Source organism: Sprattus sprattus, assembly GCF_963457725.1.
Source record: "Sprattus sprattus genome assembly, chromosome: 3".
Lineage (NCBI taxonomy): Eukaryota > Metazoa > Chordata > Actinopteri > Clupeiformes > Clupeidae > Sprattus > Sprattus sprattus.
The window spans coordinates 31,042,889-31,057,750 of record NC_137922.1 but is presented as its reverse complement, the minus strand read 5'-3'; the positions used below and the strand labels follow the sequence as shown (position 1 = coordinate 31,057,750).

The window sequence follows — 14,862 nt, the reverse complement described above, 5'->3', positions numbered from 1 at the left end:
TATATACAAAGGAGGCGCATTTGAGTAGAGGCGCTTTTTTACGCTTTGTGGGTGTGAGGCGCAACGAGGTGGGAGGGTATAAGAAACTTGGGAGTGAAGCGCAAATATATGGGAGGAGAGAAGTTAAGTGCGCCTAATGATGTATTGCTTGTTATTTACTAAAACTGCCTGGCGAGCGCATCTCTAATTTGCGGGCTAATTCTCCGCCTCATAAAAGCACGTCTTAACCAGGAAACACATTTCCATTGGGTCTGAAAACGTTGATATTGCAGCAGTTATAAGAGCAAGGCGAAGAAAGAAGACAGATACAGCGCACAGAAATAATTTTTTCAACTCGTATAACACTTTTTCAGTTAAGCGAACCACAAATCATTAGACGGTGTTAACCAGCCACGCAATACTTCAATTACTGGACCAGATCAGAGACGACATCGAACCCTCCACCCGGCGATCACATTCCATTCCATCAGTTGTTAAACTCCTGGCAACATTAGCAAATATTGGCCTCCGGATAATTTCAAACAGTTATAGCATCTGCAGTTGGTATATCTCAGCCTTCACTCAGCCAAATATTCACCCAGGTACTCGACGCATTGCTACGGCGCACTGGTCAATATATATTTCCCCACTACGATAGCTGAAATTAAACTTTCCGAACGTAATTGGAGCCATTGATTGCACCCACATGCAAACAGTCCCACCTTCAATCCACGAACACATTTACCTAAACAGAAAGCACACATATTCAATGAATGTCCAGGTCATATGTGATGCCAACATGACCATTACTAACGTGGTAGCCAAATACCCTGGATTTGTCCATGACAGTTTGATCTTCCGGAAAAGTGCCATCTATCCATGATTGAGCAACGGTGATTTTGGAGAGGCCTGGCTACTTGGTAAATGTATTTGTTTCAGTTAGGATATATTGTAGTGAACCCATGTCCCTTGTAGAACTTATTAATCTCGCCATGTACACATCTACGTATATTGTTATAATAGACAGTTTATGCATTAATGCCACCAATAGCATATTCTTTATAATCGTGTTCTTTTAAACATCTCGCTGTAGGTGATGGCGGGCAGAAAAACAATACAACTGCGTGCACATTGAATCATGTTCAGTGATCGAGCGAACGTGAACCAATATGTCTATCTCCTCTTCGCTGAGCCTTAGTTTTTTCTTCCTCGAATATCCTTGGTTGCAGTAACTTGCAGGCGATTTCTCACGTCTTTTAATGGTGCACTAAATAATGATTGCCCAGCGCTGATCTGGTTTGATAAATACAGCGGAAAATGCGTGACAGAATTATGGCTGAGGCTAAACTTTGTAGATAAGATAAAGGTACCACGAGATGAATCAAAGGTTCTGAAGGTTTATTTCCACGTACAACCTATAGGGAATCAGTTCCGCATCAAAGAAGACAGGGTAACGGATTGGATTTCAATGTACAGTATTACTTTTTATAAGGTCAGCTATGGGAGGTCACAGATCACTGGGGGTGTGTTACAGTTTAGAGGTGGGACAGGGGAGGTGAGTGGGAGGGAAGGGGAGGTTACCCCACGGAAGCATCCGGAAGGTCAATACACAAAGGCACAAAAGGCAACATGTAAAATAGGTGGTGTGTATTAAATCACCCTGGCTAGAGAGGAAGTCTGGAAAGGTGACGAGGCCTATTTTGCATAGGGCCTCACCGTGGGTGATCAATGCCCATGGCAAACACACACAAAGGAGAGCCTGCATGCTTGCAATGCACTTGTAAATATGTGAATCAATGGTAATATCAATTTCCATCATGCGGAAAAACAACGTGCGGTAATGTGCGCCTTGGCAAAGGCGCAGATTAAGCTGCGGTCGCAATGTTAGTAAATCAGGCCCTAAAGGGCGGAGTAAGCACAGAGTGCCCAGCCGGATCTGGTTTGATAGCTACCACGGAAAATGCTGGAAAACTGTGCGTTAATGTGCGCAGATTAAGCTGCGGTCGTAATGTTAGTAAATCAGGCCCTTAGTGTCCAGGGGCCCTTGATAATCTGTCAATGCTGTCTCGCTCACTTTGTGCTCTGGTCATATAAGCGGTACGTCTGGTTAAGTGTTATATTAATCAGTGAAAGGATGATAAAACATAAACATTAATCTCTTGCACTTTTTCAGGTTTTTCTCAGGTTGCTCAACTGTCACTATTTTAAACATAAACCTTTTCAAAGCCTTCAGGAGTTTCTTAGAGCCATTTGAAGGAGTGGGTGAATAATTAATTGCCCCGGAGCACAATAGTGACTAATGAATTAGAAGCCTGAATTAAATGGCATTGTTTAATTAAAGTCTTTTTATGCACACCATCACTCCATTCCCCCTGGCTAATTCAAAGCCATTTGATATCCTTATCTATAAAGTTACTTCCCTTCACTTCCTGGATAAATCAAAATTGATAGCCTGCTTGTGGTGTAGGAAGATATCCAGAGGTTTGACAAAGCAATGGGTCAGCAGTTATAAGGCTCTCCTACAATAATAAATGACACTATTGTTGGGCCTCATTTATCCATAGAGCACCGAGTGCAAGACGTGCGAAGCACTTACGTGGGCTGTAATGTTAAAAAAGCCTTTATTTAAAGGATGGCCATCACATTGCCCCTAGAAGTCCTTTGTTAGGCCACAGTTTTGGTTGTTATCAGCATTAGTGTGTTACACATACATAAGGCATAGTTGTTGTTAGTAAGCTACCAGACCAAGTGTTAAACGAGGAGTAAATAGTATAATAGATGGTGTAAAGACATATACAAAGACGCATGATTCAAGTCCTGCTATGCTTCTCACAATGCCGGTGAGCTCAAAAATGAGAGTGTTATGTTTTTAGAAGTAATGCAATACATGTGTGTCCTTGATAATATGATTTTATGTGTGTGAAATATGGTGACTATCTGCGTGGGCTTCAAATAATGAGAGTTTGGAACATGGAACTGACATGCTGTGAACCTCAAACACAGTTGTCTCCTCCTTCAAATACAACTCCTGCTTATGCAAAATAGGGTGTAAAATGGGACAATTCCAAAATCTAAACCTAACCTGTTTCGTTACAGTTGTGACTCATTAATATTCAGTCCCCCAGAAATGTACATACACCAGTCCATGTTCTAGCCCAGGCAATATCACCATGGATCTGCATAGCCCAAACTTCAGCAGTTCTACAGGTATTGTGAAGAACAAAACAAGGACAACAGAGCAATAACAAGGAGAATGTCAGTCTCTCAAGGGGATGTTGGCACTCTTCATACCCTTCCCAGGAACCCAACTGTGAACAGTCATGGCTGATGTTCATCTTGAACAGGATCCCTGACAACTTGAATTCAAAGTTGTTAATTTGCTCTTCACATTTCACTCCAGGCCGTTCCTCAAACATTGGGCAGGCTTCACTCATGTGTTCGCCTCAAATATTTTGTGAGTCATTGGCTGAATTGTAGGACATTCTGCAAAGTATGGGAGCTACGCCATGATGCCCTTTCAGAGCAACACCATCATAGGCATACAGCTGGTGCAGGTATGTAAAAATATGTGTACAATCACATCAGACTATTGATAACATACTGATGTATACAACTGTTGAGAAATTGTCAGTATATTACCTTTTAAATGCCACGTCAGCAGTGACCCAATTTTTCAATTTGTGACAGACAGCTTGGGTAAAGTCACCCATTTTTACATAGAGTGGTAGAGATGTCTATAGTTCATAACCTCCTCATAAGAAGTATGTTATTTATGTAGTTATTATATATGCATTGTATATGTTTATGTGTTTCTTTACAGATGAACGAGAAGCTTGGATCTTCTGGAGGTAAATGGGGTGAAGTTGAACTGCATTGTCACTGAATATCACCTTCAGATCCAAAGGTTGCTAAAAGATTGTAAAATGAACCTCTAGTATGATATATGGCACACAGAGTAAGGTAATGCTTGCATAAATGCTCTTAGGAAATGAATCTCCATACCTTTAAAGAAGCTAACTGCATTAACATGTTTGTTTTTTAATCTGTGATGCAGTGGCATACTAAAGTTTGGGCACCCCTGGTCAAACCTTCAGCCTGCACGTCTTGAGGTAGTCCACCGTGGATTTCAAAGTGTGTATAATATCATTGGGCCTCATTCTCGACAGCAGTTGGGAAGACTTTCCGAAGGATTTCAGAAGGAACTCCACTTCGGAAACATTTATGAAAACATTTGCATTCTCGTTATTTTTTTCTTCTGTGCTTTCTTTTGAACTTCAGACAACTTTCAGAACTCGAAATAGCAGTCGTAACTCTACCGGAATCTTCTCAAATGGGATTCCACGGGCCATCTTGTGGTTATTTGAGGAATCGCGTTGAGGAATGACATTTGAAAAAACTCCGTATTACAGTAAAAGGGTTAACGGGCGAATTTGTGAGAACCCGTTGGAGATTGCGTTCACGTCAACTCTACAGGCATCCTCGGATTAAAATGATTATGATACAAATATTCTCGTATTTATTATTATCATTAACAATTACGTTTCATATTTATAGTCATAATTATACGAGGTAGTGTTTATTGTTACACTAGGTCTATATGGCTCGTAGCTTGACTGTTCTCTCCCTTGTAAGTCACTTTGGACAAAGGCCGCGTCTGCTAAGAGACTGATTGTGAATGACATGAACACTGCAAATGTAAGTGAATAAATAAATAAACACTAAACTCAATCTCTAAGAACTAAGGAATGAATTTATTGCAATTTATACTACTACTGGTGGCCAGTCTTCACCCCTATGGTGTCCATTTCGAACGACAGGACGGACTACAATTTATACTCGTACTTGGGACCGGTCTTCACACCTATGGTGCCTATTTTTCGATAAAAAAAACAAAAAAAAGTGACTACTTAAATGTGTTTTACGGACTTCGGACGTTCAACGTTATACAATATCTCCACCTTATTAATGAACACCTGTTACGAGGTGGATTCGGGAGATTGCGACAGCACACGTTTCTAAAATTCCGTCTCCTAATAAGGAGCTGGCAGGGCGTGTATGTATGCAAATCCACTTTCACGAGAATGCGCATCAATCTAAGAAGCTAATCGGAAGGAACCCAGCTGAGAACACTTCGGCTGCTTATGAACACATTTTCAAGCGTGCGGGAATGCAGCGGAAGCGTTTCTCTTACGTTGTTTTTGCGAAGTCGTGTAAGAAACATTTCTGAAGAATTACAGAAAAAGGTCGAGAATGAGGCCCATTGTCCTGTTGCAGAAGCCATCCTCTTTTCATCTTCAGTTTTTTCACGGACGCTGTGATGTTTGCTTCCAGAATGTACTGGTATTTAATTGAATTTATTATGCCCTCTACCAGTGAAATGTTCCCATGATACTGGCTTCAACTCAACACCACCCCCCATACTTTACAGCTGTAGAGGTGTTCTTTTCATGAAATCCTGCACCCTTTTTTCTCTAAACATACCTTTGCCCATTGCTGCCAAAAAGTTCTACTTAAAATTTCATCTGTCCGCAGGACTTGCACATTTGTTTAAATATTCCTTCTGATGCTGAATTCTGTGGTAAGGACACAGGACAGGTTTTCTTCTAATTACTGTTTCCTGAAGGTCTTCTGCAGTCAGACAGCATCCTGTGTTAAACTAGCGATCCTATGCGCAGTTCTATCTGAAAGTTTTGGCCTTGGTCTTTCAGACCTCATCATGACCTCCACCATTCTGTTAACTGCCATTTCTTAATTACATTAGGAACTGAGGAGATGGTTTCCTGAACCTTACAAACCTGACCCTTACCACCATACAAGCTCCCCCTGCTTTGTGGGCTTCAATTATTTAAATTTTTCAGAGTTCGAGGCAGCTGCTAAGAGGAGCCCATGGCGTCTGTTAGGGCAAGGTTTGAGGAGTCAGGATATTAATAAAGCTTTGAAATTTGCATCACCTGGCCTTTCCTAATGGTGATTGTGAATAAGCCATAGCCCTAACAAGCTAATTAAGGTCTGAGAGCTCAAATCTGTTGTGTAGGCCAAACTTTTGCATGGTGCTGCTTTAATTGTTTCACTCTTAAAGTGTATAAAACAAAAATACCACACTTATCTTACTTAAAATTTTGAAAAGTATGTTTCATCTTTAACTTTATTCCTTTTAGAGATCAGCTTATCTCACTTAACTATTCACAGTAACAGAAATGTTGACCAGGGATGCCCAAACTTTTGCATGCCACTGTATGTTTTGCATCACGTAATCTAACTTCATTAGGGTTGGTAAAGAAGTTGGACAGAATTGGCAATGAAAATGACTGCAATTTCATGGAGAAGTGGCATAAAAATAACACAAACCATCTGTTTTGGTCTGCCACAAGCTATGATTCAGAACCAAAGAAGGTAGCCAAATGGACGTCTCTCATGAACCACAACCATTCACTAACATTTTGAACTCGCGGGCCCTGATTGTCCAAGGCCCGTAGCAAGTGGTTTCAACCAGGTGCATAATCTAAATGTGTTACTTGCTAAAAAAGTGATTAAGATTGATCGGGCATCTTACATAAATCCTCCAATATTCATGTGTTCTGTCAATAACATTATAATGATTTTCCCCCGAGGTTCTACAGGACTAAACAAGTTACATAAGGCCCTGATGACCAAGAAAGTCCTTTCTGATGTGGAGAAGCTGAGCCCACACTACCAGACGTCAATCGCGTAGTCATTTCACAGCGTCATCTTGCGCTTTGCACCCAAACATGTGGTCTTCGCCTTCACTGGAATGCTATCCAGGTATGTCTTCTCCCTGACAACTAGTACATAGGTCAGAATATAACACTCAGTAAAAAGGTATGCACGACAGAGGGCACACCAAAGGATTCTATTTATTGTCTGTGAAGGTGTGAATCATGAACAATATATGCTCATGGTCAGTAGCCGAACAAAATATCATGGTGAGAAGCTGACCATCTAATGAAAATCACTTAGGGGCTGTTCTTACTAAAGGCCCTTTTAACAACACAGCTAATGCAGTATTTAGAAGAGAACAGCGTACTGAGAATATGATATAACTTTATGTTATCACTACTATTACATTTTTGATCATTTACCTACTTTACTTTGGGTGTATAAACACAAATGTGACTTATTCACAATGGCAATATGAAAGTTTTTGTGGTTATTTGTCTTTTGGTTTAGGTTGTACCTGGCAGCAACGCACTTCAATCAGAATGCTGACCGTCCACAAATGACAACATCGAAAGGGAAACTTGTGTCCAAGCTTCTCTTTCCAAAAGCTAAAGAGGGAGAACACACTGTCAAACCAGTTAAGACAGATCCAACCAACAATACTCCAAATGTATAAAGGAACAAATCAAAGGTGCAAATAAATAAAAAGACCTTCCCACACTTCAAAGACTATGGTCTCAACTTAATGGCGTATGTCTTTGATGAGGTTGCCCTTGACCCCCTCCCTTATGCGGATGCCGTCCAGCTGAGGTTCTGTCCTGCAGCATCAGGAAACTCCTTTCGCAGGACCACACATGATGGGATGACAACACATACACTTCGTTCAATGAAACCCCAGCACCAGCTGACAAACCACCTGTTGGCCAAATGCCTGCATCGCCTGCAGGGAGAGGAAGAGTAGGGAAAGCACATATTGATTGTTTTAGTATTTATTCGTTTCAGAGTTTATTATTGAGTAATGTCTGTAAGATGCTGATACATAATAAAGGTGTCACATCAGTCATCATTATTACAAGTCTCTTCATTTCTAACTTAGATCAGACTGTAAGCCTAAGGCAATGTGCTGAATTCATAATGTAGTATGGATGGACCAGCACTGCATGTATTTGCATTATTTATGTCAGATTGTGTCAGCCATGGTCAACTCTATAAACATTCATCGCATTAATGAATATATATGTAGGCAGACTGGTTCAAGGCCAGGATGGTCAGTCATGCATGAGGAACTTGACTCATTCTTTTCATGACCTGCAAAAGGAAAACAATAATGGCCCTGTTATGACACTTATCTTTCATACTTTTGAGTTGAGCGAATTTGTATCCAGTTGAGATACCAGTTGTATTTTCCTACAATATACGTATATTTTCTGTCTCGGGCAACAATTAAAAATACTGAATAAATGCATTCTACTAACCGCACCGTTTATGAACCGCATTACAGCATTTTAGGTAATTTTATAAAACAAACCCATGTATTAACCGCAGTTTATTCCAGGGTACCCGCGAGGTCTTAAAAACTTGAAAAAGTCTTAAATTTAGTATTGATAATTTAAGGCCTTGAAAAGGTATTATATTTTGTCAACCGGTCTTAAATTTCGTCAACAGGTCTTAAATTTCGTTCATCAAGTCCACATTTGTTTATTGTTCGTTGTGAAAACGAATCTTAGTACACCCAAACGTGGCATCCAAAATACCAGGCAACCTGTATATGACTCTGAACTGGCTGAGATGCTGACACGATATAAAGGATAAAACTAGCTAACGTTAACTATTCACTAGCTGCGCTAGCTAGCTAGACAGCTATCACTGACCTGTCAGGGACAGGGTAATGCTAGTAAATAAGCGTCTGCTATCACAGGCAACAGTGGAGCGGGGCTTTTGGGTGATTAAAGAAATTGAAACGTCTAACATTTAAGAACACACTGTTGTACAGGGATGCAACAACAGTTTCAGCGACTCCCGTTTTTTTCACGGCAGTTTGGGTGACTTGATTATAATTTCATCAACACTAATTCTGGATTGACTCCACCAAACATCAAATCAGCAGCGATTATTTCCCAAACCCTCGAAAGCTGTTGCAATTGAGATTTTAACTTACTTTCTGTTTGAAGATAAGGTAGCATAGTGTTGAAGAATGGGTTAGTTTAAATTGGACAACTTTAAATTCATATATGAGATTGAACAACATAAACCCCTATACAGATAAAATAAATTAACAAGGATAGCAAAACCGATTGAAAACGGCAGAAAGGCGTGCATGACAGGACGTCAGATCAGTGACACAGGCAGTTTTTTCCCCATTATATGTGAAGGCTGAGATATTCATAACACTTTATTCAGTCTTACTGGTGGTCCTTTTGTAATACCAACAGGTGCACTTCGTTGTTGCTATGTACTGTTCTCACTACGTGTTTAGCATTACATCGCATAACTATGTTTCTTGATAACAGCTGTTGCCATTTCCACGAGAGGAACATTTGAATGATGTCAAAGTAAAAGTCCAATACTAAACGGTGTTTGTTTCCATAACAACAATACAAGTAATATACATTTAACAGCCTATTTTGATACATTTTTGCTACATCTTTTATTTGGCATGTTGGTGAGGTTATTATTTTAGAGGACCATTTCTCAATGGTTTTGTTATTTAATGAATGTTTGTTTATTAATAACTTATTTTTAACAAATAACTCAATTATAATTACAAAGAGGGAAATTCGCAACTCTATCACAACTTCCACTTGCTTCCGCAATTTAATTGCAACAAACACCTCAAAAACACAGCAACTTTAATGGAAAAGCTCCCGCTATAATAAGTTGGCTGAACTCATCATACTGGATGAACAGATTGCTGCCAAAAGCGCAGAGCTTCAAAGGCTGTAGGATCTGTTGTATTACAACACACAGGTTCACCCACAGACGTATCCAGACACGCATGCACACACACACACATGTACACAAACACACACTCACACGTCCACCCCTCATAGTTATTGTTTTAAATGGTTGTCTTATGATTACATTTTTTTTTTTTTTTTTTTCATAAAATTATGCATATCAGGAAAGGTGCGATGTTGGTCTTAAATTTCATCTAAAGTGGTCTTGAAAAGGTCTTAAAAAGTCTTAAATTTGAGATGAAAAATCCTGGGGGTACCCTGTATTCATTGTTGTTGTGTTGTGTAAAACTAAATTCCATGATTTTGTGGTGTCAGTACTACTAGCCGTTTCAAAGTTTATTTAGTGTGCCTTAGTCTTAAGCCCTAAGTTTAATGGGATTTGTATGTGAAAGAGTAAGAGAGATACGCATTCATGCATTACCTGGCAGAGTTGTGCATGTTACTAACTACCAGGCAGAAAAAAAGCATTCCCATGTAAAGGCCGAACCCAAGGATTAACTGCAGGACTACAGAATTTTACAAAATCAATGGATAAGCCCCAGGTAATAGTTGGGAAAATACAGTAAGGCTTCTGATAGGTGAAAATTCACCCTAGTTACCTCAGGACTCCGGAGCTGCATGTAAGTATATTTATTAGACAAACAACAACAACAAATGCTGAAAGTGAAGGCAATGATAAACCCATCGCACAAGGTTTATATAGTCAGAAGTTTAGCTTTCAGCAGGGATAACCAGTTGGTGGATTTCTCATGTCCGAGGCTCCCTGTCTTGCAAGGATGTCAGTTTTGCATATGGTCGGAAGAAGCACAGTTCCCTTCTTATCTCCTCTGGTCTAAACATGGTCTTGTTCATATGCAGACTAAGTGGCACCTTATATTCTAGTTACACACACACAGAGAAAAGTCATGCATGCTCCTGTTTTCATAAGCACATGATTCATACAAGGAATATATTAATACAAGGCACTTGATTATTATATTCTTAAGTCATTAACAGTGTTGGGAAATAATCTCTATCAGTTTATTTGCCGAAGAGCATTATATTTATCCCAGTCATACAGTACCTAGTCTGTGATTACCTTTTGCATGGGTATACTAATATACCTCAGTCTGAGAGGTGTTCTTGGTGGACAGATTCAAGGACACATCTGAGGCTTGGAAAGAAATATGTAACTATCCTAATGGTTCTGCCGACACTGTACCTCCAGCTAATAAATTGTCCTGTTTTAGTCAGTTTTATGTCTCAATGACATTACACATGTGACCTGCCAGCTCTTTTCATTTTCTGTCCAAAAGCCTGAGACGCAAGACTCATGTAGCTGGGTATGGCAATGAGTAAGTCCTTAATGACAACGATGTTAAAATGTCAAATTGACGCAAATAGGACATTTTTGAATATTATGAATACATACTATATTCAATATGATTTTGTTGGGTCATAAAAGTGTTTGTAGAAAAATCTCAAATCATTCAAATCAAATTATGGTAGAAAGAAGGCTTTCAACATGGTTTGATTTTAATATCTAATATTTGCATTGTTCACACATACACTTCTTACATGTTACACTAACGCAAAACTGTAATGTTGTCTTCTCTGTGTCCCTCACCCCAGGTTTGATGTTGTCTGGGTTTGCGCGTGTGGGAGCAATACTTGGGGATAAGGCCCTGCTGAAGAGAGCTGAAGAGGCGGCTCACTTTCTGAAGAAGCACCTTTGGGATGAGGGGGACCGGAGGATGCTGCACTCCTGTTACCGCGGCGAGGAGATGGAGGTGGAACAGATGTAAGCCTGCAGCATTCTCTGTCTTAGAAGTGTCCTTAAAGTTAGTATGCTGCCGCATTCTCTGTCTTAAAAGTCTCCTTAAAGTAAATATGCTGCTTCATTTTCTGTCTAAGAAGTGTCCTTAAAGTTAGTATGTTGCTTCATTCTCTGTCTTAGAGGTCTCCTTAAAGTTAGTATGCTGCTTTAGAAACCAACCTTAACCTGCCTGAATATGCTGGAGTCCTTCACAAAATCTTTACTTCATTTAATTAGATAGTAAGATTTGTCTTAGAAAAACTTCTTAAGATGTTAAAGTTGAGTGATTTCTTTAATCTGTTTTGCTCAATTTATCCGTTGAATATACAGTACTGTGTAAAGGTTTTAGGCAGGTGTGAAAAAATGCTGTGAACTAAGAATGCTTTGAAAAATATAAACAATTCATGTTTATTGTTATCAATTTACATGGTAAGACTGAGCACAGCAACAAGACGCAACGTAGTTATACTGCATCAGCAAGGTCTCTCCCAGACAAAGATTTCAAAGCAGACAGGGGTTTCCAAATGTGCAGTTCAAGCTCTTTTGAAGAAGACGTTGAGGATCGTAGACGCAGTGGTCAGCCAAGGAAACTTAATGCAGCTGATGAAAAACACATCAAGCTTATTTCCCTTCGAAATCGGAAGATTTCAAGCAGTGGCATCAGCTCAGAACTGGCAGAAACCAGTGGTACCCAGGTACAGACATCTACTGTCCGGGGAAGGCGGGCCAGAAGTGGTCTTCATGGAAGAGATGCAGCCAAAAAGCTCTACCCTGACATGGAAACAAGGCCAAGTGACTCAACTAAGCACGAAAACATAGAAACTGGGGTGCAGAAACATGGCAGAAGGTGTGCTCTGGACTGATGAGTCAAAATTAGAAATATTTGGCTGTAGAAGAAGGCAGTTTGTTCGCCAAAGGGCTGGAGAGAGGTACAATAATGAGTGTCTGCAGGCAACAGTGAAGCATGGTAGAGGCTCCCTGCCAGTTTGGGGCTGCATTTCTGCAAGTGGAGTTGGTGATTTGGTCAGGATTAATGCTGTCCTCAATGCTGAGAAATACAGGCCGATACTTATCCATCATGCAATACCATTAGGGATGGGTATGATTGGCACCAAATGTATTCTGCAGCAGGGCAATAACCCCAAACATACAGCCAATGTAATTAAGAACTATCTTTAACTTAATGAAGAACAGAAAGTCCTGCAAGTGATGGTATGGCCCCCACAGAGCCCTGATCTCTACATCATCGAGTCTGTCTGGGATTACATGAAGAGACAGAAGAATTTTAGGAAGGCCTACATCCACAGAAGATCTGTGGTTAGTTCTTCAAGATGTTTGGAACAACTTACCAGCCAAGTTCCTTCAAAAACTGTGTGCAAGTGTATCTGGAAGAATTGATGCTATTTTGAAGGCAAAGGGTGGTCACACCAAATATTGATTTAATTTAGAATTTTCTTCTGTTCCTTCAGTGCACTTTGTTAATTTATGAAGAATAGATGAAAATAAACTGTTAACACTTCCATTTTTGAAAGCATTCTTAGTTTACAGCATTTTTTCACACCTGCCTAAAACTTTTGCACAGTACTGTATATATAAAGGTAAGGCTATGTGTAAATGTGGCCATGACTGACTGCAGAAGATAACAATGGTTTCTCTATGATAGTAAAAAGCTCAATAGACAGCCAAGGTTAGCAGACATGTCAGAGTGCAAATTGGTTTATGTACAGGTTCATAATTGAAGTAACACAGAACACTTATGCCATATCTTCACATAAGTTGTCAAGGCAGTAAGTGCCCTGTGATATAACAGTACCATGGCACCATTGATAAAAAAGCTCTCAGATTATCTGATGGTATGACTGCATGTGAAACAGCCTATTATTGCCCATGATTGCAATGCCATGACAATTACTAATAACAGTAATATGGCACTGACTTGTCAAGAAAATGACAATCATAATGACTAATGTCATTGTATCTGCAAGATCATGTTTTGACTTTAAATGAAGTTTAACCCTGGGTCTATAACGTGTATAACATGGTTAATAATAGGAAAGCATGAACAAATCTGATTAAATTTGTTCTATGCAACAGAACATCATATAGCTTTTGGTCCAGTACTTGGTAGTATTACAGGGTGGACAGTGTTGAGTGTTTTGATGTGTTTGGTGAAAACTTTCCACTGAAATACGTGACGTGACGTAAAGTGAAATAGGTGTATCGTGTCTCTGTCACTACCTTCACAGCTGGCACTTCACTTTTATTGGAGAAATCCCTACAGGTCCCACACTACATGCAGTGAAGAGATACTGCTGAAACAAGTGCTTAGAGTGAGACTAAAATCATCCAGGGAATACCCTCCACAGAGCTGGTGTGCAAACACGTGTGACAACTGTTGATGCAAAATGATCTGGCTCTCTTAGCCATTTATCATGCTGCTTACGACCTACCGTGCTCCAGAAAGGTTCCCACTCCCCATTTCTGCACATTCTGCCCAGAAAGCAGCACACCTATCTAATGTGCACCATCAGCTCTTGTTCTATTTCAGGGCTGCTGTGGGATAAACAGATTTCTGCACTGACCCACTGACCCCAGTCATAGACACGTACAAACATCAAACCTACAAAACAATTATTCAACGGTTTAATCCACTGGCACTCTTCTTTTGTATAGAGAGTATGGCACAGATGCGATCTCATAGTGTTAATCCACAGGCACTGTTTTTTTTTGCATAAAGTGTTTGGCACAGATGCGACCTCAGTGTGTTGGTGCAACAAAAAGGTTTCATTCATCATCCAAAGGGCTGGGTGTATGTGCTGTGTGGATATGATGATGGATGGCTTCATAATAAGTATAAACATGAAATGTATTTATTTACAAACAGGCTAAAAAACAAACACCTTAGCCCAGTGATAAAACAAAGAGTGCAGAGAAGGTTTGTCTTCTGGACTGATATCAAACATGCACTTTGGTAGTGCACTTTTAGCTAACCTCAGACTTTAAGGTAATGAGCTGGGTTATGCTCTTTCCGTGTTAGTAATGAGTGGTTGTAGCATGCAATCCCACAAAGTATTGCCCATAGTCAACGTGGCCTCATTTTTGAGAGCCTTCCTCATTTATTGACCCTGTCTGCACCAGCAGCAGATATATCCGAACGCTTACCATAGCCTCTTCCATATTCTGTATATGCAGAGATAATTATCTTTTTTTTCTGCTTGTCTAAATCACCGTCCTAATTATGCTGAGGCCTCAGGGCTAAAGGGGTTGCAGACATGCAGTTTGTCTTCCTTGTCTTGAATAATAAATTCACTAACATTCTTGGTTACCAAGCTTAACCATTTGTTGTCAACACTTCTAGACCCTGGACTAGACTAGACATTACAATGGAAGGAAAGCAAAAACCTCTCATGTAGATCTCACTTTTGTTAAACATATCTAGTTTTAATTGTATAC

At 39.9% G+C, this 14,862-nt stretch overlaps 1 protein-coding gene across 3 annotated transcripts in view; it reads left to right on the top strand.

Moving 5' to 3' along the window:
• Nucleotides 1–14,862, top strand: part of spata20 (spermatogenesis associated 20) — a 62,574-nt gene that overhangs the window by 29,212 nt on the left and 18,500 nt on the right. For all 3 annotated transcript variants that reach the window (XM_080834060.1, XM_080834059.1, XM_080834061.1), the window contains one exon: nucleotides 11,226–11,394. In XM_080834060.1, coding sequence (XP_080690186.1) covers nucleotides 11,226–11,394 — 169 coding nt within the window. The remainder of the gene's footprint in view (nucleotides 1–11,225; nucleotides 11,395–14,862) is intronic.